General features: G+C 37.2%; 1 protein-coding gene across 3 annotated transcripts; it reads right to left on the reverse strand.

The window, feature by feature from the left end:
* Window positions 1–282: 282 nt before the first annotated feature.
* On the reverse strand, window positions 283–16,574 carry LOC116621885 (putative P2Y purinoceptor 10). Of its 3 annotated transcripts, none has more exons than XM_032387912.1 (2): window positions 16,428–16,574; window positions 283–1,652 (listed from the first exon to the last, which is right to left on the reverse strand). In XM_032387912.1, exons 1-2 carry the CDS (start codon window positions 16,556–16,558, stop codon window positions 617–619), a joined length of 1,167 nt encoding a protein of 388 aa, XP_032243803.1. In that variant the 5' UTR covers window positions 16,559–16,574; the 3' UTR covers window positions 283–616. The 3 variants fall into 3 exon arrangements, with proteins under 3 accessions (XP_032243803.1, XP_032243804.1, XP_032243805.1); XM_032387913.1 differs by having other exon boundaries at window positions 283–1,655; window positions 16,428–16,483; XM_032387914.1 differs by lacking the exon at window positions 16,428–16,574 and adding an exon at window positions 3,445–3,470.
* Window positions 16,575–27,613: the final 11,039 nt, after the last annotated feature.

The raw sequence follows: 27,613 nt of genomic DNA on the forward strand, positions 1-27,613 counted from the left end.
CAGATGAGATGCTTGCTATATTGTGAAAGTACCCAAGAAATTGATAACCCAAAATACAATAGGCATTCAATACATTTTCGGTGAATGAACAAATTCCCATGCCCTTTATTCAGTAATAGGTTTGTGGCCCTGAAATTTATGCACACATTATTTCAATCGTCACTCCCCCTTGCCTGTGCATTTATCTCTTAGAAAGACTGAAGAATTTTATTCTCATTCACAAGTAAAAGTCTTCATATAAAAGAGATTTGCATTTAAAGTTTGGAAAAAGATTCATGTATTTATTGTATCTTATTAACAATATATTTTCTAAAGAAATTTTTAAGATAAAATAATCCAATTTTCATTTGCTTGAAAACATCTGTCAAAACTTGAGCTAAGTTTCTTAAGAAAGTATCTTGAATTTCAAAGAGGAAACAGGCAAATTCTATCTTCCCTACCTCTCCCACATTTCTTACACACTGTCACCCCCATTACATCCCTGTGACCACAACTATCACACAAGATTTCCATTGTTCCAAAACTTCCATTAAACCAATTGTCTGGCTGGTCATTCTGGTCTTTGGGAAAAGCTAGGAAACATAGTTAAAGTCATAATTGAAGAGTTATTTTATTTTTAGCTAATCATTGATGAACCACTCTCCCTGCTCATAAGGCGGGAACGGGTCACAGAGCTTCCATGGCGAGATAGTTGGTCACGAAACTCTGAGGCCATGAAATAATAGAGAATTGGATCCAAAAGACAGCAGAGACTTGCAAGGCATAGACAAAAAGGGTGGAAATACAGTGTGCTTTGGACAATGGGACAACTACTAATGATGGTTTCCTTCACCATAGTGTAAAAAATAAAGTTGATATGATAAGGAGTGAAGCAGATGAAAAAGACTGCAGCACACATAAAAACCATCCGCAGTGCTTTCTGCCGCTCACTGATTCCTTGGAAAGCCATTGGTGGCTGTCTCAAGGATATAGTAGTTTTCCAAGTACACCATGCGATGATTACTACTGGGACCACAAATCCTGCCAGCTCAGCAACTGTAATCATTCCAACCAAAGCCACTGCATTCATTTTCTTATAACCAAGATCAGCAAAACAGGACTCAGTGTTGTTGGCTAAGTAGGTGCTTCTCAGAAAGGGAAATGGCAAGCAGGCAGTTCCCACGATGATCCAGATGGCAGCACTGATGCCCACATCATACCTACGCTTCCAGTCTCTGGCCCTAAAGGGCTTGAGGAGAAAGAAACATCTCTGTAGGCTGATGCACGTCAGGAAACAAATGCTGGCATACATGTTGAGATACTTCAGGTAGAAGCACAGCAGGCAAAGGGCCTTCTGGAAAGGCCAGTGGTGGCTGATGTAATAGTAAATCCGGAGGGGTAAGGACAGCACGTGAGCAAGGTCAGCCACAGAGAGGTTGATCATGAAAATGATGGCTTTATTTTTCTTGCTGATGAAGCGGCACAGAACCCACAAGGCTGCACTGTTGGCCAGAAGACCAGGGATGAATATGAGGATGTAGGTGGCTGCATAGAGGGAGTTCTGAAATGTCACATCAGTAGCATTGCAGTCAGTCTCAGCATTGCTGGTACTGTTGCTAACCATCTTGAATATTTCAGTATACTCATCAAGGTAAGCCGTGGAGTTATAATCCCTGCTTAATCAAAGAAAAAGAGTATAATGACTAACCAGTTCTATAGCCAACACCCAGATTCCTTTTTATACTTAAAGAAACAGAGTATTAGAATTAGAAAAGACCTGTTTTCAGATGAAGAAGCAGATGCTCAAGGAATATATACTACTGATCCAAGGTCACCTAATGAATCAGGAAACCATGGAATTGTCTCCAAACTGCCCTCCCAAATTGTCTAAGTTGTGTCTTGTAGGCAAGGATGTCCTGAAATATTTAGTTTATTGTTCTTACCACAACAAAAAGGGTATGGCATTTCAGTCTGTTCTTTTTGCATCCAAATTTTTCTTGCCCCAAGCCCTGCTCATTTACAATTGCAATGATAGAAATCCAGCCTTACCTTTTACATCCCCTTTCTTCTCCTTTGGGTTCTGACTTCCTACCTTCCTTCCTACAGCACTTGGAAAATGGCCCTGCATCTTTAGCCCACATTGCCAGTATACTGGCTGAATTTCAGGACTTGGAAGCACTAACTTCTTATCATTCTATCACAATAGCATAAGTGGTTCTCATACACTTTGTCTCTCTCTCTCTCTCTGGCTTACGTCTTATTCCAATTTACATGAAAAACATCATTAATACATGAAATCAGAATCTGAACTAGGAATTCCCCTTCGTGATCTGAAAGGGAAGAGACTAATTTTCTCCCTAAGAATTCTGTACTGGTGTGACATCATGTACATGGCAGATGATCCAAGGGTCACAGTAAACATTGATTAGGGAACCAGTAAAATAGGCCACAAAATCATTTTTTGGAAACAATTTAAAGCTTAATGCTTTTTTCATTAAAATAGTCATCATCATAAGAAAAAATATGAATGTCCTTAATTTTATTTTATGCTTTAGTGTGGTTTTTATTATGTAATATATATAGAACATGGGTAAAATAAAGTAATCTTTAGGGTTTCTCAAAGTCTGGTCATGGATTTACACAGGCTGCCTGCAAATAATAAGAGAGCAACGACTTCATTATTTTAGTTTAAAACTCTTGTAGAATTTTAGACTGAAAAATACCTTTAAGAAATCATTTAAGTCAACCTTCACATAATACATGTAGAAGTAAGACCAAAAGAGGTTTATTAAGGCCAAAAAGATACTAAACAGAAGATCTGGGACTTCAAATGGGATTACAAGGTGCCTAATCCTTATAAACACCCTTCTCTTCATTTGTTTTCCTCCCCCAAACAAATTTTACAAACATAGCTTCTGTTCATATTGCAAGAATGTTTACTGCATTTAGGGCTAGAAGTGGAATACAGTAGTGAGGTTGCTTCTTAGGTGAAATAACATTTTTGTTGTTTTAATTGTTTCTGTTTTTTTTAAGTAAGTTTACAAAACAAAGAAGTGGTTGCTTTTAGATTCTCCTCATAAGTAGCAGAATGACTTCTTATAGCATTTTAAGTCCTATTCCAGGGAATAGAAATGTGAATTAAAAACAGAACCCCAAATGATTAAATCACATACAAAAAAGTCAACATTCTGAGCTACCATTATTCTAAAGAGTACTTTCACTTTCCCTCCCCTATTTCATCCTTGCTACTTGGCTTGTGACATGTTCTAAAAAGTCATGCAGTCATCTTGCTTATGTATGTATGACTTTGAACAGAAGGTGGAGTGTTGTTCACAGGTGAAAAGAGAAAATAATTATCATGGTGTGACTATCAAGAATGCACCCCAGAATCTGCAATGAAATTTTTCACATGCATTATCCAATTTCATTCTCATAGCTATCATCAGAGGTAGGTACTATTATTACTCTTGTAGTGCAGATGAAGTAACTGAGGTTCAGAGAGATACAGTAAATTTTCTGGAGTAACAAACCTAGAAAATAGTAAAAATGGGATATACTATTATGGCTTCTTTTCTCCAAAGCCTATGCAATTTCCACTACACCACTTTCTTCTCTCTGCTTAGGAGGGGCTACTTAATAGAATGGGGCTTATGACATCTGGAGGGCACATTATAGAAGAACCTTTCTAATCCCATAGTGGGACCTTATAATCTTATAACACTAGGATTACTCTAGTTAGGCTATTATAATATAACTAAACACCTGTCCCCACACATGACACCCATCCTTCCTCAACACCCACTTTGAGTTCATTAATGGCAATGTTTCTACTATTATCTATTATCCATGCAAAAACTGTGAGAAACCAAGGGAAGATTCATCAAGTTCACTACAGTTCCAAGAACTGAGAACATCTCACACCCACCCAAATCACACTTCTACTTTTGTACTTTATAGACATGGGTATTTGTTCCTGCTTCACTGGTGTAGAAAGTTTCACTTACTAAAGGGGGATGTTCCATTCACAATTCTGTGTTAAATAACAGAAACTTATTAAGCGAGAACAGCGAGCTAGAGATCAAGTTCACACCTTCTGTGTGTGTGTGTGTGTGTGTGTGTGTGTGTGTGTGTGTGTGTGTGGCGGGTGGGGGGATTATGCCTCTGCAATTCACAGTTTATTGTGAGCTTAGAGATTTGCATGCTCTGCTTTCCAAAATCTCTTTTCCAGACTGAAGGGAAGATAGGATGATTTTGCCCCAAATCTGGTGACAATTAAATGTAAAATTCCCATGGTAGGGTGAAGCTGGGGGAATTTGGTTTGGGTAGCACAGAAATATAAGCTCTCTCAGGAAATATTTAGCTTACTGTGGACAATCTGTGACATTTCTGAAATTTAATAAAGGAGAACAACCTAAGAAGCCACTAATAGAAAAATGCTGAATGGAAGGGTTAAGGTTGAAGTACATTCCTTCTGTCTCTGCTTCTGCCACTGTCTCTGTTTCTCTCTCTTTGCCTCTAGTTCTGTTGTTGACTATTTCTAGTTGGCTTGTGCCACCTATGTTGCCAATTTTTCTCCCCTTAAATCTAGATATATCTTTGGTTCCTGTCTCAGAAAAATGTGTAAGATTGGTGATTCATTCCTGAATCTGAGCCTCCCTTCTCAATAAGTATCATGACTTTCCTTGGACACTCAAGCTGGAAAGTAACAATTTCGCTAACCCTTATCACTACATTTCCCCCATATCCAATCAGAAACCAGGTGATTCTCCCTCCTGAATATCTCTCCAATCCATCTATACTTCCACTGTTGCCATCCTAATCTAGGCCACTGTCACCTTTCCTCTTGACTATTGAAAGAGATTGATTTACCATACTCCCTGCACTCCAGTCTTAACCCCTGCAATCCATTCCCCATACTGTATCTAACACTAACATTAATTTTCACTACCATTTATTAAGGGCTACCATTTATTTACAGGCAAAGCACTCTTCATATATTATCTCATTAATCCTCATAGCAGCCCTATGATTATTTCCATATCACTGATGAGGAAACTGAGACCAAAAGAGGTTAAATAAGTTGCAACAGTCACAAAACTTGCTTTGTGTAGAGGTAGTATATTAGAATTGGAAACTACCCTTGTTTCCGTACTCCCTTACCTTTGCTGTGGCACTTATTAACCCCTTCTAACACTTTCTATACTGTGGCCCAAATAATCTTTCTTTGAAATATGTCATTCTCTTCCCTAAAATCCTTTGCTGGCTTTCTATTGTATGAAGGCCAAACTTTTCACCATAGCTTAAAGGCTGTAGCTAATATGTCTCCTGTGCCCTTCAACATCACTTCATTCCATTCTCTTCCTCATTCTCTATGTTTCAACTACACTGAGATGTTTTCAGTTTCTAGAACAAGCCAAGTTTTTTCCTGACGAAGGCCTCTGCACATTTATTCTCTGTCTGGAATTACCTCCCTCCAGGGCTTCACCTGTCTGGTTCCTTTTAATCTCAGTTTGCAGGTCAAAGAGACCTTCACTGCCAATACTATCTAGGTAAACATGCACATCATTATATACTCTCAAACTTTCAGTTCCTTCCTTCATAGCATCAACATTTGTAATTTAAATGTTTACTTGTCTGTTGTCTTTTTCACCCATTGTGCCATTAGCTTCATTAGTACCATAACAAGATCTGTTATGTTAATCACCATATTGCCAGGGCAGCCAGCTACTTAGGAAGCACTCACAGAAAAGTCGCATAATTGGATTGGACTGTAGACAGTAGTTTAAAGTCCCTGTTTGGAAGCATTAAGCAAAAATGCAAACTTGGATATGTTAACTAATACATTTCTGCTGCTTGCTATTTCCCTATGATGTTGTCTTCTGATTTGGGTTATTATCATCAGTGTTCCTTGCACCTACCCTTTTAACTCAGAAAGTTCATACCTGTAGAAACTTGAGAGAAATGCAAAATAATTTAGAAAGCCCAAGTGGTCAGACATATTCTATGGGTAGAAACCAGCACCACCCAAGGTCTCAGAGTATCATTAAGACTATTATCTGGAACTCAGAAAGAAGCTAGTCCTGTGGTCTACTTCTAAATGTATCTCAATCTTTTATTTTTCTTGGCTGCCATTCTGCAAAGAGTAAAACTGCCTTATCTCATCAGCAAATAGCTTCTTACTCGCCTATGAATAGGAACTTAAAGGAGAGTGAGAAGGCTTCATCTGTAGTCACTAAAGCTCTCCAAACATTAAAAGTAAACATAAAGGAAAAATAACTCTATTTAGTTTTGTTTGTTTTGTTTTGTTTTGTTTTGTTTTGTTTTTTGCCATGGCTTTTTGAGGACTCTGGCTGCCTTAATCAGCATATATTTAATACACATAATCTTATAAACTCTGTGCTAGGTCCTGTGGAAAATACAGAACTATCTGCCATAATCTCTGTCCCTGAGAAGCTTCTGGTCTGGTGGGAGAAATATTTTTAAAATCTCCAACATCATAAACAGTGCATGACAAGAAATGTAGTAAATGGTATAGGTGATAAGAAATCCTCATATTATCATGGCATCATCCCTGTAGGTAAGTGAGACAATACCAGTAATACCCCACCATAGTGTTTAACTGACAAAGAGATTTATTCACGAACAATTAAATACCTTGTTCAAGGTCACCTAGTAAGAACATGATGGAACTGAGACCAGAAGTCAGACCTGTAGACCTCTTAATGCTCTTTTTACAATGTCAGGCAGCTTTTATTGAATTCTGAGAGATAGAGCACCTCAAGCCAGAAGAGATAGTACTTGTTCCAAGCCATCTGAATTTTCTTATTGGTCCCTGTAGGGACAGGGTTGGAAAGAAAAACAGAGATGGTGACTGAGGAAGAGATAAAATTAACTTACTTTTCCTGAAGTATACACTATTTAATTTAAATCCTAATAGCTCTCTAAAGTTTTGGTCAAGTTTCATCTATTCAAGAAAGCCTGCACTGAGTATGACCAATGCTATTCATCTGGGATTCAGTGGATTATGATTTCATACAGCAAATTAAAATTCTGCTATGGGTGTATCCAGTATGTTGACTGCTAAGAATAGTAGAGCGAGGTGGGAAATTTCAGAGAAGAATAATGCATGACTGTTGTCCTCAAAATGTTTATAGTCATTTAAGAGAGATAGACATAAGAATAACTAACCATAAAGATTTTTGAAACTTGCCATGAAGAGATAATAAAGAAGTTTTTATGGGAGTAGAAATGAATCCTGCACAGAAGAGGAGGATTGGAAGTTCAACTTAAAGGTAAATCCATTTTCAACAAGCAGTTTGGGTGGGCAGGGTACTGGAGAAGAAAGGGTGGGAGAAGAATGACAGCAATGAATAGATAGCATTCAAACATCCTGAAGTTAATAAAGGACCTATAGATAGCAATAATAGGTGTTCTAGTCTAGCTGGAAAACAGAGTGAGATGGTGGGAAAGGTAGAATGAGAAGTAAGAATGGGAGAAGGTAGTAAAAGGAAAAATAAACTAAAAAAGTAGATGCAACCCAGTCATGGAAGGTTTTAGGAGGAGTCATAGAAGGATTCTGGGAAGATATGTCACATTACCATACTGATGGTTTAAAACAATCACTCTGGCAGAAGTGTAGAAGATGGATTGGAAAGATGGGACATCAAAGACAGGAAGTCCATATCAGCTGGGAGTTTGTAGAGTTACCATCAGTTTTGTTTGCTTAAGACTGAGGGTTTCCTGAGACAGGATTTTCAGGGCTAAAACTATGAAAGTCCAAGGGAAACTACAGTTGGTTACCCTACTGGTGCAACAGTTGAGGTAAAAACAGCAACAGCAATGAATTTGGCATGGCAGGAATAATGAAATTACAAGAAAAATCATGTATGGAATTAGCCAGTTTGAGATACCATTTGACTGAGGAGTCAAAGATACATTCAGTTATAGAATGTGTGAAAATTTATAAAAAGATATCACAGTTTTGCACTTTTCCAAAGCACTTTCAGATTATCCTTATTACAGGACTTTTGAAGTTTGTACTCTCTGCCAAGCATCATCAATTCTTGACTCTCTAACATTATAATTACTAAGTTTCACCATACTAGCCTGCATCATACATTCCCAGAGACTTCAAATATTTAAATCCCTCCAATTCTGATGGTCCAACCCAGCACCCACCCTTATCCTACTTCCTCCCTCACTCAGCCTACATTAAATGGTCAAACCAACTACTCTCACACAAGAAACCTCAACTTCCTTGTTCACCATTCTTCTGCTGTACCAGACTGGCAACGCCTTAATCCCAGATCAAGTCCACAATCCATTTTCTTTTTTACTATCCAAACTGCTGAATGATCCTATTAAGAATACTAGGGTTTATTTGGAATGCCAAAACTAGAAATTTATGATCTCCAGCCTAAGATTTTTTCGCTCCAGACTCTCCTTGCACATCCTTGATTAGTATGTTTTTCCATTTCCATGGTGGCCATTCAGCACCTTTACAACTTGACTAAAGCTTCTTTTCTCCTATTCTCCCATCCCTCACCTTTCTCAACAAAGAGTGTTTTTTAGGGGTTTTATTTAAATTCTAGTTAGTTAACATAAAATATAATATTAATTTCAGGTGTACAATATAGTGACTTAACACTTCCATACAACACCCAGTGCTCATCACACGAAGTGCACTCTTTAATCCCCATCACCTACTTTACCCATCTCCCCACCTACCTCCATTCTAGTAACCATCAGTTTGTTCTCTATAGTTAAGAGTCTGTTTCTTGATTTGTCTCTCTCTTGTTCCATTTGTTTTCTTTCTTAAATTCTACATATGAGTGAAATCATATTGTATTTGTCTTTATATGACTAACTTATTTTGCTTAGCATTATACTCTCTAGTTCCATCTACGTCATTGCAAATGGCAAGATTTCATTCTTTTTTATGGCTAAGTAATATTCCATTGTATATATACCTATATCACATCTTCTTTATCCATTCATGAGTCAATGGATGTGTGTGCTGTTTCCATAATTTGGCTATGATAGATAATGCTGCTATAAACATCTGGGTGCATGTATCACTTTGAATTAATATTTTTGTATTCTTTGGGCAAATACCTAGTAGTGCAATTGCTGGGTCATAGGGTAGTTCTATTTATAACTTTTTGAGAAACCTCCATACTATTTTCCAGAGTGGCTGCCCCAATTTGCATTCCCACCAACTATTCAGCAGAAAGTCTTAACTTCTCAAATCACAGAGAAAATTGAGGTTATTGGGTGAGAAGTAACTCAAGTTCATCTACTGTCTCCCCCCAACACATATAATCTTAAGTACAGCTACATCTTTCTTACTTTCCAACACAGCTGCCTTTCTTGTTGCTCAAGATGAATTCCCATGCTCTCAATTTATTTTATCTCTCTCAGGATCTTCTTTCATTAATTGTTCCCTTTTACTCTAGATCATCATGCTTTCCTCCGTTCTCAGTTGGATCTTTTTCATCAAGTCTCACCAACCTCCAAAATAATTCTTTTGTGTATTCATCCTACTCTATCTCTTTGTTACTTTTTTCTCTTCTTAAATAAACTTCTCAAAATAGTTGTTTACACTGATTGTTTCCTTTTCTTCACTCTCTTCTTTATGCACTTCAAGGTGGTGTATATACCCTCACAACCTCACTGAGACTGCTTAGCGAAGTGACAAATGACCTTCATGTTGCTAAATCATGCAGGGCTTCTTTGTTGCCCCAGACACAATCTGCCCACTTCCATCTTTTTGCAAAGTTCTCTTCCTTTGGCTTTCAAACAAGAATTTCTTAATTCTCCTCTTAACTATTTGTCCATTTATACTGAGTTTCTCTCATGGTTTCTTTTATTCTTTCACATCCGTTAAATGATTGTTTTCCCTAGTTCTGCATCTTCTCTTCTTATTCATCATCTTCGTGCTGAGTAACACCACCTACATTAATGGCTTCAGTTACCACCCATATCCTGATGACTTTCATTTCTCTATGTCCAGGCCTGGTCTCTCCTAAGATATTAAACCCATTTGTCCAGCATCCAGCTGAAATTTCACATATTAATATGTGTAGGCATCTCAAAATGAATATGTCCAAAACAAAAGTCATCATAGTCCCTGACCTTTTACTTACCCACCACTATCTATCAGACTTCTTAGAATAATCCTAGACTCCTCTCTCAATCATGTTTTCTCTCCCTCCATCACTGTCACACTCTCTCTTCCCTTTCTGAATTATTGAAACACTCACTAACTGATCTATTTCCCTTGAGGATTGCCCTGTTAAAATCTATTAACTACTCTGCTATCAAAATGATGTATTAAAAATGCAAGCTGGGGCTACCATGTCACCATAGGAATTGCTTTAACAATACACTCACTGCATTATATCAAATGTTTCCATTTATGTCCATATTTCTAACTAAACTATGAGCACTTTGAAGGCAAAAACCACATCTCACTCTTTTTAAATCTCTAGAATCTAGCAGAATGACTGGTCATTCAGTAGATATTTTTAACTGAAAAAAATACTTTGCTTTGTGACAACTCATATTGTTTAACTATTTATGGATCTTTCTACATTGGGTTGTGAAATCAGAGGTCATACTCTAAATTTCATTATCTATTTTTCTCTAACTCTAGAACAAAGCTAACCATACAGCACTATTAAAACAATTTTAATTGGCTCATGGAGAGATTAATTCCAAGGACTTAATCTCATTGTTGTTGTATAATCAACTCAGCTCAGCTAACAAAAACCATACTGACAATAAAGTCCAGGCAAAATTATAACCTGTGAAAATGCCACATTCTCAGCATATACTTCAGCCCTTAGCTCTGTAGATGTGAACCACCTAGATAAAGATAAGAGCAGAATTTCCAGTGCCTCCAATATCACCCTTATCAAAGTAAATGCCTTTTGGTCACTCCAGTGTGCAGTGCTCTGTCCAGAATACATGCTTCTTACACCAAAGGCCAGGACCATGATGGGAGATGCCTCTTCTCTTCAAAGAGGGATCTGATGACAGGAGCCAATCCCTAAAGGGAAGTTTCTTCCTGGATCCTATCTCAGAGGCCAATATTTTACTTTTTCTCAGGGTTCTCTCTCAACTCTCATCTTTTCCTTGCACTGGAAAACTCTGTTATGACTGTATCCTTCTTTGTACACATATGGTACTTTTATATGGACTTAGAGCCTACACCATAACAATGTAGTCTCTCTGACAAAGGACTCTGTATCTTAGACTTTTATATTCTTCACTTTACTTAGCAGAGGGTTAGGCATGCCCTAAGTGCTCCATTCATATACATTCATTTGTAAAGACAAGAATATATAGAATAAGCACATATAGGTAGAGCCTTAGCTTTACTTCTAATATCTATCTCATGAGCAACTCTCACCATCAATGGTCATAGTCTCCTCTGCTACTGAATATATGGTCAAAGCAAGGATAATAAGGTTGGAGTCTAATAAATCTGGACACCTAAGAATTCCAAAGCATGCCACCCCAGATTTTTATTTACAATCCAACAGGAACCCCAAAAGCTTAAGTAGGAATATGGTCATTAAACATTAACTTCACAGAAATAACTAAATTTTGTCTCAGAACATAAAGGTATGTCAGGTCTTTAAATATAACTCAGTGGAGCTGAGTCCAAAAACTTAGGAGGTACCAGTAAGATCTAACTGAAGGTAGTTTTGCTTCCCAACCAACTACCTAAATGCTAGATTTCACAAATGTGAAATTACATATGTCATCAGAATTTGTACCAGATTTCTAAGTTTCAGTGAAATGCTAAGTCCAAGAAGTTTCCACATGCATCCTGTCAGTCACTGTCCAAGTGTTATTCATATGTTACGTTTAATCCTTGTAAGAGCTCTGAGGAAATTATTATTATACTCCTTTTACAGATCAGAAAATGGAGGCTCAGCAGGATTAACTTTCTCAAAGTCAGCTATTATGATTTCCATTGTAATTAAGCTGTTTATGAGCAGAGAAAGCTAAAACTTTTCTTATACAAACAATGTTTTCCACAAACAAAAATTTATTTTAAAGTGGCATTTTTATGGATAAGACTGTTCATCAAAGATGAAGCTATTATTCTCAGTTCTAGTTCTAGCACTTTTATATCTATGCATATATGGCAAATGATTGCCTACCAGGTGTCAGGGTAAGATTGCATCAAAACCAAGGATCTTTAGGAAGTTTTGCCTATGAACCCAAATCATAACAGATCTGTGAATAGAGTACTGAGACAATTTCTTTATAACAGTAGTAAGCTGAATGTGACAATATTTGCTATAGGTTGGGGAAGACTTAAAAGCAGTAGGATATATTGAAACAAGTACTGGATTTGGAGCTAAGACATTTAGAGTCTAGTAACTATTAGATTGTTCTTTTGTTGCCCTGCTAGGCCTCTTCCCTTCTGTGGTTTTCATTTCCCTCATTATTAAAATAGACAGTTTGAACTGCATGATTTTTAACTCCCTTCCAGCCCTAACTTGCTATTATTTTATGGGCATGGCCCCTTTCAACGCCTGCCTCTAAATAATACTACCAGCACTGCCACTGTCATCATTAATGCAGCAACCACCATCTTAAACCAACTACTGATTTATAATTTACAAACTATTATTATACCTATAATTGCAGTTAATCATTAGTAGAGGTATATATTATGAATGATCAGGTCAGAGAATATCATCCCCATCTCACAGATCAGAAAACTGTGGCTCAAAGAGTGACCTTATTTACCTGAAGATATAAGGTTTGCAAGTGGCACAGTGAGGAGAGTGAAACCTAGGCTTCTGGTATCAAGGTGACTGCTCTTTTCCTATACAACTCTACAAATCTTCACTCTCTCAGTCCTTCCCCTCTTTTCACCCCTCATCATTAAGTCATTAATAACACTAAGTGAACATGTTTATCAAATTTGTGTCTCTTATTTTCTTTGATAATAGGGCCAGTATGTGAGGTTGTCATCTTTGAAGGAGAAGGGCAAATCAAATAGAGAAAGGTTTCTGAGGGGGGCCCTCCCATTCCCTAAGGGACAACCTTTACAAGTCATTTGGGAACCTAACTTGATTTGCCTTACTTGACCTTTTTCTTCTTTAAACCATGAAAGTCTCACATGTATTACCTAAGCCAGTCTGACCATGACCATAGTGCTCTTCATTCAATCACAATCACAGCCAAAAAAGAACAACTGGAATTTGGAACTCTGTTATTTGCTGAATTGATTAGAATCAACTCTAAATCACTTGATATAAGAAACACTAAGATTTAGGGGCGCCTGGGTGGCTCAGTTGGTTGAGCAACTGCCTTCAGCTCAGGTCATGATCCTGGAGTCCCGGGATCGAGTCCCGCATCAGGCTCCCTGCTCAGCAGGGAGTCTGCTTCTCCCTCTGACCCTCCCCCCTCTCATGTGCTCTCTCTCTCCTCTCATCCTCTCTCTCAAATAAATAAATAAAATCTTTAAAAAAAAAAAAGAAACACTAAGATTTGGATATATTCTGTAAGTCTAGACAAGACATTTTTTCTATAAATTAGAGGAAGTAAAAATTATTTTTCTCCTGAAAAATGAATTAAAGCAATTAGACTATTCATAAACAAAATCTTAAATGTTTGAATTTAACTTCCATGCATGCATCTTTATTAGATTTTTAATCATTTAAGAACGAGGCCTAATTAGATATCATTTTTGCAGTGGGGGAAGTATTTTGGAGGTGGAAAGAATCACCTTCTTTGGGCAGAACTGGGGTCATATCTTAAGTTATCAGCTGACTAGCCTGAAGCAACTTCTTCATATCTTTGGGCTTCAGTTTCCTCATTTATAAAAGTAAGATCATAGTCCTTGCAACATGGATTGCTGTAAAGACTAAATGGAAAATGTACAAGAAATGACATATTTTCATGTCTGGTACACAGTGACATTAAATAAATGTTAGTTCATTTCCCCTTTACTTGTACAGAAAGTAATCTCCACGGGTTTTTGATTGGATCCTGTACTTTTCTGGGTTTAGAAAATCCCCAAAAATGTATGGTTATGGCTAACAGAACTAAAATAATAATTCTTAAAATGGAAGGCTTGGAAGCGTGAGTCATCTGAAAAAAAGAATATTCCTTATTATAGTAAACATATTTGGGAATCAAAATCATTGTTTCTATAATACAAACTGTTGAAAGTACAGGTCTATAAAATCTTTGTAGCTGTTGAACACATAGTACTCGAAAATGTCAATGTAATGGGTAGGTTTTTCTAGGAGCCTGGGGTCTGGTTCCTAGGGAAGCAAGTCCACGATAACCTTGTAGTGACATTTTTAGGTTTCTCAAAGGGAACTTTTGTTTTGGAAGATTGAGAAATAGTGATTAGGTGACAATGTCATTGTGGAAATCAAATTTCAGAGCTATTTCCCTTGTTTGTTGTTTGTATTTTTCATTAAAAAAAGGAAATTGCTTACAAAAAAAACTTGCCTGTGGTCTAAAAGTTGAATTCTCATGACAATATTATTCTGGAAGAAATATAATGGCCCTTGACAAAGTTTACTGGGTTCCATTTATGATCTAGGTTATATTTCCAGAAAGTCTTCTCTAGTTAGATTTTCATGCTATGGCCTTATTATTTACCACTTAATGATATACAACTCTTCTCAGGTACCTAGGAGCCTAGAGTCAAGTCATTGTGTTGTTATGAAGGAAAGTAAAGACCATCAATTCTAAGCTCTCCCACCTAATTACAGGTGAGAATATTGAGACCTACCAAAATAAAACTTGCCAAAGGCCACACAGTGAATCATTAGCAAAACTTGAACTAGGACCAAAACTTTTTGATTCTGTGTTTATTGATCCATCTACTTCATTACTCTGTCTGTGATACATGCAAACTAATACTAGATAAAAATTTCCTTGCAAAATATTCTGGCCTGGATGTAAGTAGACTTCTTGACCAAAAGTTTTACAATAAAGCACAGACTACCTACCGGTCATTGTTCTGACTATTGGAACTCTTAGAGTGGTTTCACAACAGACAGCTCTGTCCTCTTTGCTCAAGCTGTGGCTGAAGTGTAGAGACTGCCCTGCCTATTAAGATATCAGTTGACTTACCTCAAACACAACTGGCCATGAAAAGCCACCCCAAATCACCCAGAAGTATGCTCACTCATTTTTTAGTCTTATGCTCCACCACTGCCAGGGTTTGAACAATCTGTACAAAATGAACTCAATGACTTTCCCAGTTAAGTAAGCTTCATTAGGAACTGCTTTTAACAAAAAAGGACCTGTGTTCAACCTTTGTGTGCAAAGACAATTATCCTGAATGCATTACCTGATTCTTGGTACAGTTCAGGCCATTTCCCACCTCAGTATACCAGCATACCACCTATTTTAGCAATCAATAATTTTACTGTGTCACAATTACTAAGTGATAAACTCCTCAATTAATAGAAATGACAGTGACATCCTGCATCCATTTAAGCAATCAAAATAAAAATTTCCCCACTGGCAGGATCTTTGGGACTGTGACTACTCTCCACCAAAATTACAACAAAGCTTATTATTTTACTCAGAATCATCTTGGTACCAAGAGGCATAGCACAGTCCACCTTTAAGGACTCCCCAACAGAAGTTTCCTTTTGACTCAGTCATCTTGGCTCAGAACCAGAGAGGTTGCTAGCACTCAGAGTAATAAGAACAAAAATCACTTGAAAGATACGTGCCTCTTAAGGGCTCTGCTATCCAGTAGGGCTAAACTTGGGTCAACAAAGCAACTTATAAAAGATCAAGAAACACCTCTGAAAACACTCTTAAATCATTTGTCTTTACTTTTACATTTGTCTGAAATCAAGTGTCTTTGCTTCACTGGCTCTCAGTTTCCCCATCTGTATTGTGGTGGATTTGAATCTCTAAGAGCTCTTTCAACTCCAAAATCTATGATCTGATTCCTTCTATCCTGAAAGAACTTACTGTTTCTGTATATGTGAAAACTAAATTTACCAAAGCAAGAAGCTTATACACAAACTTTTCCTTCATTATGAAACTAGATAAATTATAGAGAGCAAAAATTCAAATACTCTTTTTCTGACTGTATATGCCAACTTGTCTCAATGAGTCTCACAAACACAGTTTTCTTAACATTTTGTGCTCTTTTCCCTGGTGATGGAGAAACAAAGAGCCCTCAGAAAAGAGTGAGCTGCGTCACATACTCCATGCACCTTGAGTAATGGTGGGGACTGATGGCATTAACTGACTTTGTTGTACTCTAGTTAGACTCAAGGGCAATCACCATTGATCCCGCTGTAAGAAGTCTCAAATGAGAAACCAGGGACCATTTTCAATTTGAACAATGGTCCCACAACTTCTTCTATCCTGGATCTTCATGCCCCCACCAATCTTTCCACATGGAACCACCAATTCCCAGATACTAGGCTGTAACTTACCCTGGAGCTTTGTCAGGATTAGCACTCTTGTTTCTTTGCAGAGAGCTGAGGGTGAAAAAGCCTAACTCTGGGTGGCACAGATCCTGCTGATAACTGAAAAATATGTTGTTGAAAGAGGAAGTTGAGTTCATTTGGTGTCTCACCACAGAAACCTTATTTGCACAAACCAAAGGTAAGTCCCTTGAGCAGATGACGGCACTCAAGTTTTATTTCATTTTTATTTCATTTGTACAGAGAAATTCGGAGTTTGGAGCCAAAGTCTGTGCAAAATCAAATAATAACTGCATAATAGCTTTCCTTTCTGTTCTTCACCCTATCTCCTTCCACCAAAACTCACATGTCTATCTGTCTCACTAGAATCTCCGTGGCAAGATAGGATTTTGAGGCAAAATATGAAGAGAGTTTACTTTAGAACAAGAAAGTTGCAACTCCTTCAAGCCTGAGGTCGTAGGGTGAGGAAACCTCAAAAATATAAGTCAGAACTAAGAGCAGTAGAACCATTTTTGCTACACTCTTCTTTCCATATGGCGTGCTCTTCCCTCAACCTCTCATCCCAAAGCTCATAATTTAATGTGTAGTTTAGTTATCTTTGTTGACGGTTTATCCTCTGTGTATACTGCAAACTGATTGAGGGCAAAAATCATGTCTGACTCATCTCTGTATTCCCAGTTAGTCTAGCACAAAGACTTTTTGTGTTTGTTAAATGAATAAGTGAGCTAATGAATGATAAAACTAAATGTTCAAATAATGCATGAATAAATAAATAAATAGTGCTGATTACAGAGTCTCTCTCCAGTGTACTAAGATTTTGATCTTCACGTATAATGTTTATGGGACCTTATAAGTGTGCAAATAAAGGAAAAAAATATACACCTGGGGATTATAGTGTTGGCCAAGTCTGAAAATAGTTATGAAATAAACAAAGCTTGCAAAGCATACAGACCTCTGTGGGCATGTAAAGGAACCACATTCAGAACCCAGGGCCAAGAGCTGCAAAGAGCCTTCCGGGTAATAACCATAGCAAAGGGAAAACAAGAAAGTACAATGGGTTAGGTTGAACAGTAGCATTTTAATTTGTGGATTAAACTAATTAAAAAAGAAAGTGGATGACAACATCTTTGTAGGAGGGCAACCTAAATCTGCAACAAGCTCTCCTTATAAAACCAGAACCATTCAAAAACTATATGAAGCCATGCCTAACACTCAGAGATTTCTAATACAAATTTCAAGGTTACCAAGAGTTGGAAAAGACACACTTTCAGCACTAGAAACTAAGAATTTGAACTGCTTTATGAAAAGACCATGACTTGTGAGGACTGGCAAAAGGAAAGGATACTCATCCTGGCTGAGGTATATCAAATGAAATACACTTGACCTTGCAATTCTCTTCTTAATTCTGACTTCATATATTTATCCAGCTTGAATCTGTTGTCAATTTAGTTTTCTGACTTGACCCCTTCCTAAAAGGAGAATACGCTGACAGTCCAACACACATTTCAGTCCACTTGGCAGTTCTGTTCCTTACTGTAAGTTATTAAATTCTCGTAAAAATACATCCTTTGTGAGTTTGGGCCCACTGTGAGCCAGTTTTCTTAGGGTATGATTATTTTCTGGACAAAGAAATTTCCAGACTTGTTGAGCTTTAAAGCCAAACCCTGAGACAGAAGGAGAAAAAGATCCCTTTCCTGATAATTAGCTATTGTCACTACCTCCCACCTTCATTTCACAGAAAACAAAAACAAAAACAAAACAAAACAAAACAAAAAAACCTTAACATTACTAAGAAAACCTGCCAGCTTACCTCATTTCTCTTTTGCATGCAAGTATCCTCTCTTTTCATTGGTCCTAAAAAGGGAAGTAAAAGTTGCTCAGAAGTCAGTGACCCAGTTTAGACAAAGACAATTTCAACTCAGATAAAGTTTTGAGTATTAATTAAAAGGAGTAAATCTGTGGACAAACCAAAAAAGCAGATAACTGAATTATCTCCAATTAACATTTTGAAGAGAGTTTTTGGTTATTGAATATGACTGACAGTGTAGGAATCAATATCAATTCAAAGTAATAAATATTCAGTCATAAGAGTCTAAAAAATAGTATATGTTTCCTATTTTGCCCATAGTTCTGAGCTCCTCTCTTCTCTGTATATATCCTCTCAATGTTTATTTTTAACTGATACATCATATCTTCCCTAGGCTGGGGTAAATTTATGAGTTGGTGTTTTAAAGTCTTTTGGGTATTCTTTAATAGTATGAGTAGATTAGGAGGGATAACTATCGTTAAGGACATTATTCATTACAACATACTGTGTTTTTTAGGAGGACACAAGACTACTACCTGATTTTAGTATTATGAATAACTAAATATTTCTTAAGCAATTGGTTTGATTTGATTTGATTCTTATAGATACTAATAATTGGGTTACATATGTCTTTTTTATATAGTCTGCTGAAAAACCTAGAACTAATTTACAGTCTACTGGTAGCAAATTTGGAGATCTTTTTATGGTAATTTTTATTATCATCTTTCATGGATCTATTTTTATGTCCTTGCTCATTTTCTCTTTATTATTTTACACATAACATTTATTTATATTATGTTGCTATAGTATGCAGCATTTTAAATGGATTTTCAGTCCTTCCTGGAAAAATAGTGGAACAAATAATTTTTTAAGAAGAGTGAACTGTGATTTCAACTCCTTTTGTGTTACAACTAGTGAATATTAATTGCTTTAGATAACAGTTTCCAATATCTGGAGAGGAAATAATGGGGAAGATAGCAGAGTAGGTCATAAACTCACCTCATCCCATGGATACAACTAGATAACACTCACATAAGTGTATATAACCCAGAAAATTATGCAAAGATTGGCAGAAAAAACTCCACAAAAAGTAGAGAAGAGGCTACCTCAAAAAAGGTAGGAAGGGTGAAGATGTGGTTTGGGAGTGAAATCAACCATGGCAGTCCATGCTCAGGAGAAAGCTGGTGGCACAGAGAAGGGTGAGAAATACACAATCACACTGGGGAGTGTGCATGAGGAAGACAAATCCACAAAATATTTAGCCTTGAAAACAAGAGGGCGAGAGGGGCCAAATTTCATGAATACTGAAGCAGGACTTAAAGCCTAGAACTTTAAAAGTCATCAGGGTCAGCTCTGGATGAGCCTGAAGGGCATCAGGAAGCTGAGTCCCAACTCTTAAAGAGAGAGCACAACAAACAGCCAGGGGGACTAGAGCCTGAAAGGAGAGTTTGAAAAATGCCGGAGGCAGACAGGAAGGAGAGTTATTTACTCATCTAAGTGTGGTCCAAAAAGGCAGGGATCATGGGGACACCCTTCCAGGAACAAAGTAGCTGGCAAATGACATTTACGTTCTCTGCACTTCAGCATAAACCCACAGACACCTGAGAGAACAAGCTCAATGCCAACAATCTCTACCTAATTTGCTTACAGCAGGCTCCATGTCCACATGTTTCAGCAGATCTGTCCTTCCCAGTCACTCTTGCCTCAGTCCCAGTGCTGCAGGTTCCTTTCCCCAGAAGACCTGTGTAAACCCCATCAACAACTTGTCTCCCAACCCACGAGCTTTGTGAAAACTCAGTCCTGGTGACAGTGGCAGCAGCAGGTCTCATTTTGCAAACAGACTGGTGCACACCTTCTTAAAACGTGTTCCACCCGGATGGGGACAAAACACTGCCCACAACAGGCAAAGAAAGGCTCTGCAGACAACTGAACTGAAGGAAAAAGTGACCAGGATTTAACAGGAGGGCATATGCAACATACATAGGCGATACTCCCTGAAGCACCACATCCTGGGGAACAGGGGATACTGCACTGCAGGGAACTACAGGACCTCTTCTTCATAGAGCCATTACCTTCAAGAACAGGAGATTTAGTTGACTTTCTTAACACACAGAAACAGACACAGAGGTTTAGACAAAATGAGGACACAGAGGAATATCTCCCAAATGAAACAACAGGACAAAACCACAGCAAGAGACCTAAGTGAAACAGATATAAGTAATAAGTGTGATAGAAAATTTGAAGTAATGATCATAAAGATACTTACTGGACTTGAGAAGAGTGGAGGACATCAGTGAGACCCTTAATAAAGAGATAAAATGAATCAATCACAGATAAAGAACACAATAAATGAAATTAAAAATACACTTGATGGAATAAATAGCAGGCAAGATGAAGCAAAGGAATGAATTAATGACCTGGAAGACAAAGTAATGGAAAATAATCAAGCTGAAAAAAATGAGAGCAAAAAATTATGCAAAATGAGAGTAACTAAGGGAACTCAGTGACTCCAACAAGCATAATAACATTCACATTATAGGCATACCAGAAGAAAAGTAGGAAGAGGGGGCAGAATATTAATTTGAAGAAATAATAGCTAAAGACTTCCCTAATCTGGGATATCCAGTAGGCATAGAGAGTCCCCCCAAAAAATCAAACAAAGGAGGCCCACACCAAGAGACATAGCAAAGAAAAAAATTAAAAGCAAGAGAGAAGAAGACGGTTACATATGTGGGGAACCTCACAAGGCTATGAAGAGATTTTTCAGCAGAAACTTTGCAGCCCAGAAGAGAGTGGCATTATATATTCAAAGTGCTGAAAGGGAAAAATCTGCAGGCAAGAATATTCTATCCAACAAGGCAATAATTTAGAATAGAAGGGATAAAGAGTTTCTCAAACAAAGAAACTAAAGGAGTTTATGACCACTAAACCATTCCTACAAGAAAAAATAAAGGGAGTTCATGACCACTAAACCAACCCTACAAGAAAAAATAAAGGGGAGTGCCTGGGTGGCTCAGTCGGTTGAGCATCTGACTCTTGATCTCAGCTCAGGTCTTGATCTCATATTGTGAGTTCAACCTCCAGATTGGGCCTCATGTTGGGCATGGAGCCTACTTAAAAAAAGAAATAATAAAAGAGACTCTTTGAGTGGAAAGGAAAGAAAATAAGTGAAACCATGTAAAAAATGTAAAAAAAAACCACAAAAACAGTAAAAATAAATATTTCTGTAAAAATCAAGGTAAGAATAAAATAAAATTATATAAAATGTGACACCATATACCTAAAACATGGAGGAGAGTAGAGGAGTAAAGAATGGCTTCAAACTTAAGTGGCCATCAACTTCATATAGATTGCTATATGCAGAAAATGTTATCTACAAACCTAATGGTAACCATAAATAAAAAACCAGTACTAGATATGCAAAGAATAAAGAGAAAGGAATCCAAGTATACCACTAAAGAAAGCCAAAAAACATGAAAGACCCAAGAGAAGAAAGGATCAGAGAAAAACTACAAAAACAACCACAAAACAAGTAACAAAATGGCAATAAATATGTATCCATCAATACTTATTTTGAATGTGGAGTAGGAAGATGGTGGTGGAATAGGAGGACCCTAGGCTCACCTCACCTGACAAATACAACTATATAACTATCAAATCATCCTAAATACTCCAGAAATTGTTCTGAAGACTGGCAGAACAAACACCACAACTGAAGGTAGAGAATAAGCCACATCAAAGAAGGTAGGAACTGTAGAGACACAGTTTCAGAGAGAAATAAATCCTGCAGGTCAGAGGGAGCACAGTCATGAAAAGCGGGGAGAGACAAACTAGCACACAGGGGACCACATGGGACAATCCCCACAGAAACTGGTTTGGATAGTGGGGGGGGGGTGAATTTCATGAATTCCGGCAACTAGCAGGGCTTTGACCCTGGATGTTTAAAGGTCAGCAGGCTTGACTGGGATAGAGCCCAGAGGGCATTGTGCTGATCTTGGTGAGAAGGCAGGCAAACAACCTGGGGACATACAGCATGGAATAAGGAATCTGAAGAGCACCTGGTGCACATGGTGGGGAAGTTATTCATTCATTTTGGAGCACATCCCAGAGAAAGCATTCATGGACACACCCCTCTGGGAACAAAGGAACTGGCTGGTGCCATTTCCCTCCTCCTATCATTTAACATAAACATGGGGCAACCTGCGAGAACCACTTGCCACTAACTTGCTTACACCAAGGCTCCCCCCACTCCAGCAGAACCGCCATTCCCAGTCACACTTGCCTCAGTCCCAGTACAGTGCGTCACTCCCCAAGAAGACCAACCCAAACCCCTGCAAACATTGTGTCTTCTGATGTAGATTTGTGGAGTCTTAGTTCTAGTGGCAGTGGGGACAGGTCTCATTTCACAGAGAAGAGCACACTTACTTAAAACATACCATATTCAGGCCATGGACAAAACACTGGCCAAAATAGGCAAAGATAGTCTCTACAGATGACTGGCATGAAAGATAAAGCAGCCAGGACAAAACAGCAGAGCACAAGCTGCACATATTGGAGACATTCCTAGAAATGCTAGGCCCTAGGGAACAGTAAACATTACACATCAGGGAACTACAGGACCTCTTCTTCATAAGACAATAACCCTCAAGAACAGAAAATGTAGCTGACTTTCCTAATACACAGAAACAGGCACAGAGACTTAAAGAAAATGAGAGTACAGAGAAATTTATCCCAAATGATGAACAGGACAAGTCAGAGATCTAAGTGAAATAGATATAAGTAACATGCCCAAAAGAGAATTTAAAATAATGATCACAAGGATATTCACTGGACTTGAGAAAAGAGTGGAAGATATCAGTGAGACACTTAACACAGAGATGATGAATAATATAGCCGAGATAAAAGCCTTAACAAACAAAATGAGAAATACACTTGATGGAATGAACAACAGTCTGGAAGAAGCAGAGGAATTAATTAATGACCTAGAAGACAGTGTAATGGAAAGTAATCAAGCTGAACAAAAGAGAGAAAGAAGAATTATGCAACACAATAGACAGGGAACTCAGTGACTCCATTTATGTAATAACAATGTATTAAAGGGATCCCAGAAGGAGAGAAAAGGGGGTAGAAAATACATTTGAAGAAATAATAGCTGAAAACTTCCCTAATCTGGGGAAGGACACAAATATCCAGATCCAGGAGGCAGAGACTACCCCCATCAAAATCAACAAAACCACATAAATACCAAAACATATTGTACTTAAATTGGCAAAATACAGTGATAAAGAAAAAAAATTAAAAGCCACAAGACAAAAGACAGAACTCAGAAGGGAAAACCCAAAAGACTTACAGGGGATTTTACAGAAGAAATTTTCCAAGCCGGAAGAAAGTGGCATGATATATTCAAAGAGTTGAATGGGAAAAATCTGCAGGCAAACATACTCTATCCAGAAAGACTATCACTCAGAACAGAAGGAAAGATAAAGAGTTTCCCAGATAAACAAAAACTAAAGGAGTTTGTGACCCCAAACAAGCCCTGCAAGAAATATTAAAGGGGATTCTTTCAATGGAAAGACCAAAAGTAGTAATACAAAGGAAAGAAACACAGAAGGAGTAAAGAAGACTTTTCTGTAAAAAATCAGTCAAGAAACCCACAAAATAAAAGGATGTAAAATATGACAATATTTACCTAAAACGTGGGAAGGAGAGTAGTAAAGAATATGTTCAAACTTAAGTGACCATCAACTTCATATTGACTGCTATATGCAGCTAATGTTTTCTATAAAGCTAGTGGTAAACCATATATGGAAAACCACTAATAAATATGCAAAGAATAAAGGCAAAGAAATCCAAATATATCACTAAAGAAAATCAGCAAAGCATGAAAGAGAAAGACAAAAAAGGATTAGAGAAAATCATCAAAAACAACCACAAAACAAATAATAAAATGACAATAAATACGTATCTATCAATAGTTACCTTGAATGCAAATGGACTAAATGCTCCAACGAAAAGACATAAGATGTCAGAATAGATTAAAAAAATAAGACCCATTTGTATGCTGCCTATAAGAGGCATATTTTAGACCTAAAGACACCTGCAAATTGAATGTGAGGGAATAAAGATTCATCTATCATGCAAATCATTGCCAAAAGAAAGTCAGGGTAGAATTACCTACACAGAAAAAAATAGATGTTAAAAAAACAACAACAACTATAACAGGAGACAAAGAAGGACTCTATATAATAATAAAGGGGACAATCAAAAAAAAGATACAGAATTGTAAATATTTATGGAACCAACATAGGAACACCCAAATACATAAAACAGTTAATAAGAAACATAAAGGAACTAGTCAGTATTAATATAATAATAGTAGGAGACTTGAATATCCCACTTACATTAATGGACATATCATCTAAACAGAAAATAAATAAGGAAACAATGGTTTTGAAAGACATTTTGGACCAGGTATATTTAACATATATATTTAGAACATTCTATCTTTAAACAGCAGAATACACACTCTTTTCAAGAGCACATGGAACATTCTCCAGAATATATTACATTTAGCCCACAAAACAAGCCTCAACAAATTCAGAAAGATTGAAATCATACCATGCAACTTTTCTGAAAACAACACTATGAAACTAGAAGTCAACCAAAAGAGAAAAATCTGAAAAGACCACAAATATTTGAAGTTTAAATAACATGCTACTAAACAATAAATGGGTCAACAAGGAAATAAAAGGAAAAATTAAAAAGTACATTGAAGCAAATGAAAATAAAAATACAATGGTCCAAACCTTCTAGGATGCAGTAAAAGTGGTTCTTTTTTTTTTTTTAAGATTTTATTTATTTGAGAGAGAGAGTGAGAGAGAGCATGAGAGGAGAGAGAATCAAAAGAGAAGCAGACTCCACGCTGAGCAGGGAGCCCAATGTGGGACTTGATCCTGGGACTCCAGGATCATGACCTGAGCTGCAGGCAGTCACTTAACCAACTGATCCACCCAGGCACCCAGTAAAAGTGGTTCTAAGAGGGAAGTTTATACCAATACAGGCCTACCTCCAAAAGAAAACAAATCGTAAATAAACAACCTAACCTTATACCTAAAGGAGCTAGAAAAAGAACAAACAAAACCTAAAACCAGCAGAAGGAAAGAAATAATAAAGGTTAAAGCAGAAATAAATGATAAAGAAACTAAAAAAAAAAATTGGATCAATGAAACCAGGAGCTGGTACTTTGAAAAACTAAATAAAATTGATAAAACTCTAGCCAGACTTATCAAGAAAAAAAGAGAAAAGACTAATAAATAAAATCACAAATAAGAGAAGTGAAATAGCAACTAACAGCACAGAAATACAAATATAAGACAAATATAAGACCATATTATGAAAAATTATATGCCAACAAATTGGACAATCCAGAATAAATGGATAAATTCCTAGAAACATATAGAGTATCAAAACTGAAACAGGAAGGGGATGCCTGGGTGGCTCACTCAGTTAAGCATCTGCCTTTGGCTCAGGTCGTGAACCCAGGATCCTGGGATCAAGTCCTGCATCAGGCTCCTTGATCAGTAGGGAGCCTTCTTCTCCCTCTGCCTGCTGCTCCCCTTACTTGTGCACTCTCTCTATCTCTCTCTCTCTCTGACAGGTGAATAAATATATATTTTTTAATTTTAAAAAGTAGGTTTGGAAGGAACTTACTTCAACATATTAAAGTCCATCTATGAAGAAAACACAGATAACATCATCCTTAATGGGAAAAATTGAGAGATGTCCATGTTTATCACTTCTGTTCAACATAGTGGAGGACGGCCTAGCCACACCAATCAGACAACAAAAAGAAACGAAAATCAAGTCAATAAGAAAGAGGCAAAACTTTCACTCTTTGCACATGACATGATACTATATACAGAAAACCCAAAATACTTGACCAAAATACTGCTAGAACTGATAAACAAATTCAGTAAAGTTTCAGGATACAAAATTAATGCACAGAACTTAGTTGCATTTCTATACACCAATAATGAAGCAGCAGGAAGAGAAATTAAGAAAATAATCCCATTTACAATTGTAGCAAAGTAATAAAACAACTAGGAATAAACCTAACCAAAGAGGTGAAAGACCTATATTCTGGAAAATATAAAACACTGATGAAAGAAATTGAAGATGACACAATAAATGGAAAGAAATTCTATGGTCATGGATTGGAAGAACAAATATTGTTAAAATGTCTTTACTACCCACGAACCATGAGAGACAATGGACTCTGAAAAACAAACTGAGGGTTCTAGAGGGGAGGAGGGTGGGAGGATGGGTTAGCCTGGTGATGGTTATTGAAGAGGGCACGTTCTGCATGGAGCACTGGGTGTTATGCACAAACAATGAATCATGGAACACTACATCTAAAACTAATGATGTAATGTATGGGAATTAACATAACAATACAAAAAATTTTTTAAAAATGTCTTTACTACCCAAAGCAAGCTATATATTTAAAGGAATCCTTATCAAAATACCAACAGCAGTTTTCATAGAATTAGAACAAACACTTCTAAAATTAGTACTGAACCACAAAAGACCCAGAATAGCCAGACAAATCTTGAAGAAGAAAAAAAAAAGCAATGCTGGAGGAATCACAATTCTGGACTTCAAGTTACATTACAAAGCTGAGGTAGTCAAAATAGTATGGTGCTGGCATAGAAATAGACACATAGATAAATAGAACAGAACAGAAAATCAAGAACTAAGCCCAAAATTGTATGGTCAATTAATCTTCCAAAAGGAGGAATCTTCCAAAATGGGAAAAAGACAGTCTCTTCAAAAAATTTGGGGAAACTGGACAGCAACAAGCAAAAGAATGAAGTGGGTCAATTTCCTACACTGTATACAAAAATAAATTCAAATGGAGAGACCTAAATGTGAGGTGGGAATCCATCAAAATTCTAGAGGAGAATCAGGCAGCAACCTCTTCAACTTCGGCCACAGCAACTCTTGCTAGACATGTCTCCAAAGACAAGGGAAACAAAAGGAAAATTGAACTATTGGGACTTCATCAAGATAAAAAGCTTCTGTACAGCAAACAAAATAGTCAACAAAACTAAAAGGCAACCTATGGAATGGGAGAAGATATTTGCAAATGACATACCAGATAAAGGGCTAGTATCCAAGATCTATAAAGGACTTATCAAACTCAACACCCAAAAAACAATCCAGTCAAGAAATGGACAGAAGACATGAACAGACATTTCTCCCAAGACATACAAATGGCCAACAGACACATGAAAAAATGCTCCAAGTCACTTGGCATCACACAAATACAAATGAAAACCACAATGAGATACCACCTTACACTAGTCAGAATGGTTAATATTAACAAGAC

This window comes from Phoca vitulina, unplaced genomic scaffold (genome assembly GCF_004348235.1).
Source record: "Phoca vitulina isolate PV1807 unplaced genomic scaffold, GSC_HSeal_1.0 scaffold51, whole genome shotgun sequence".
In the NCBI taxonomy this organism is placed as follows: domain Eukaryota; kingdom Metazoa; phylum Chordata; class Mammalia; order Carnivora; family Phocidae; genus Phoca; species Phoca vitulina.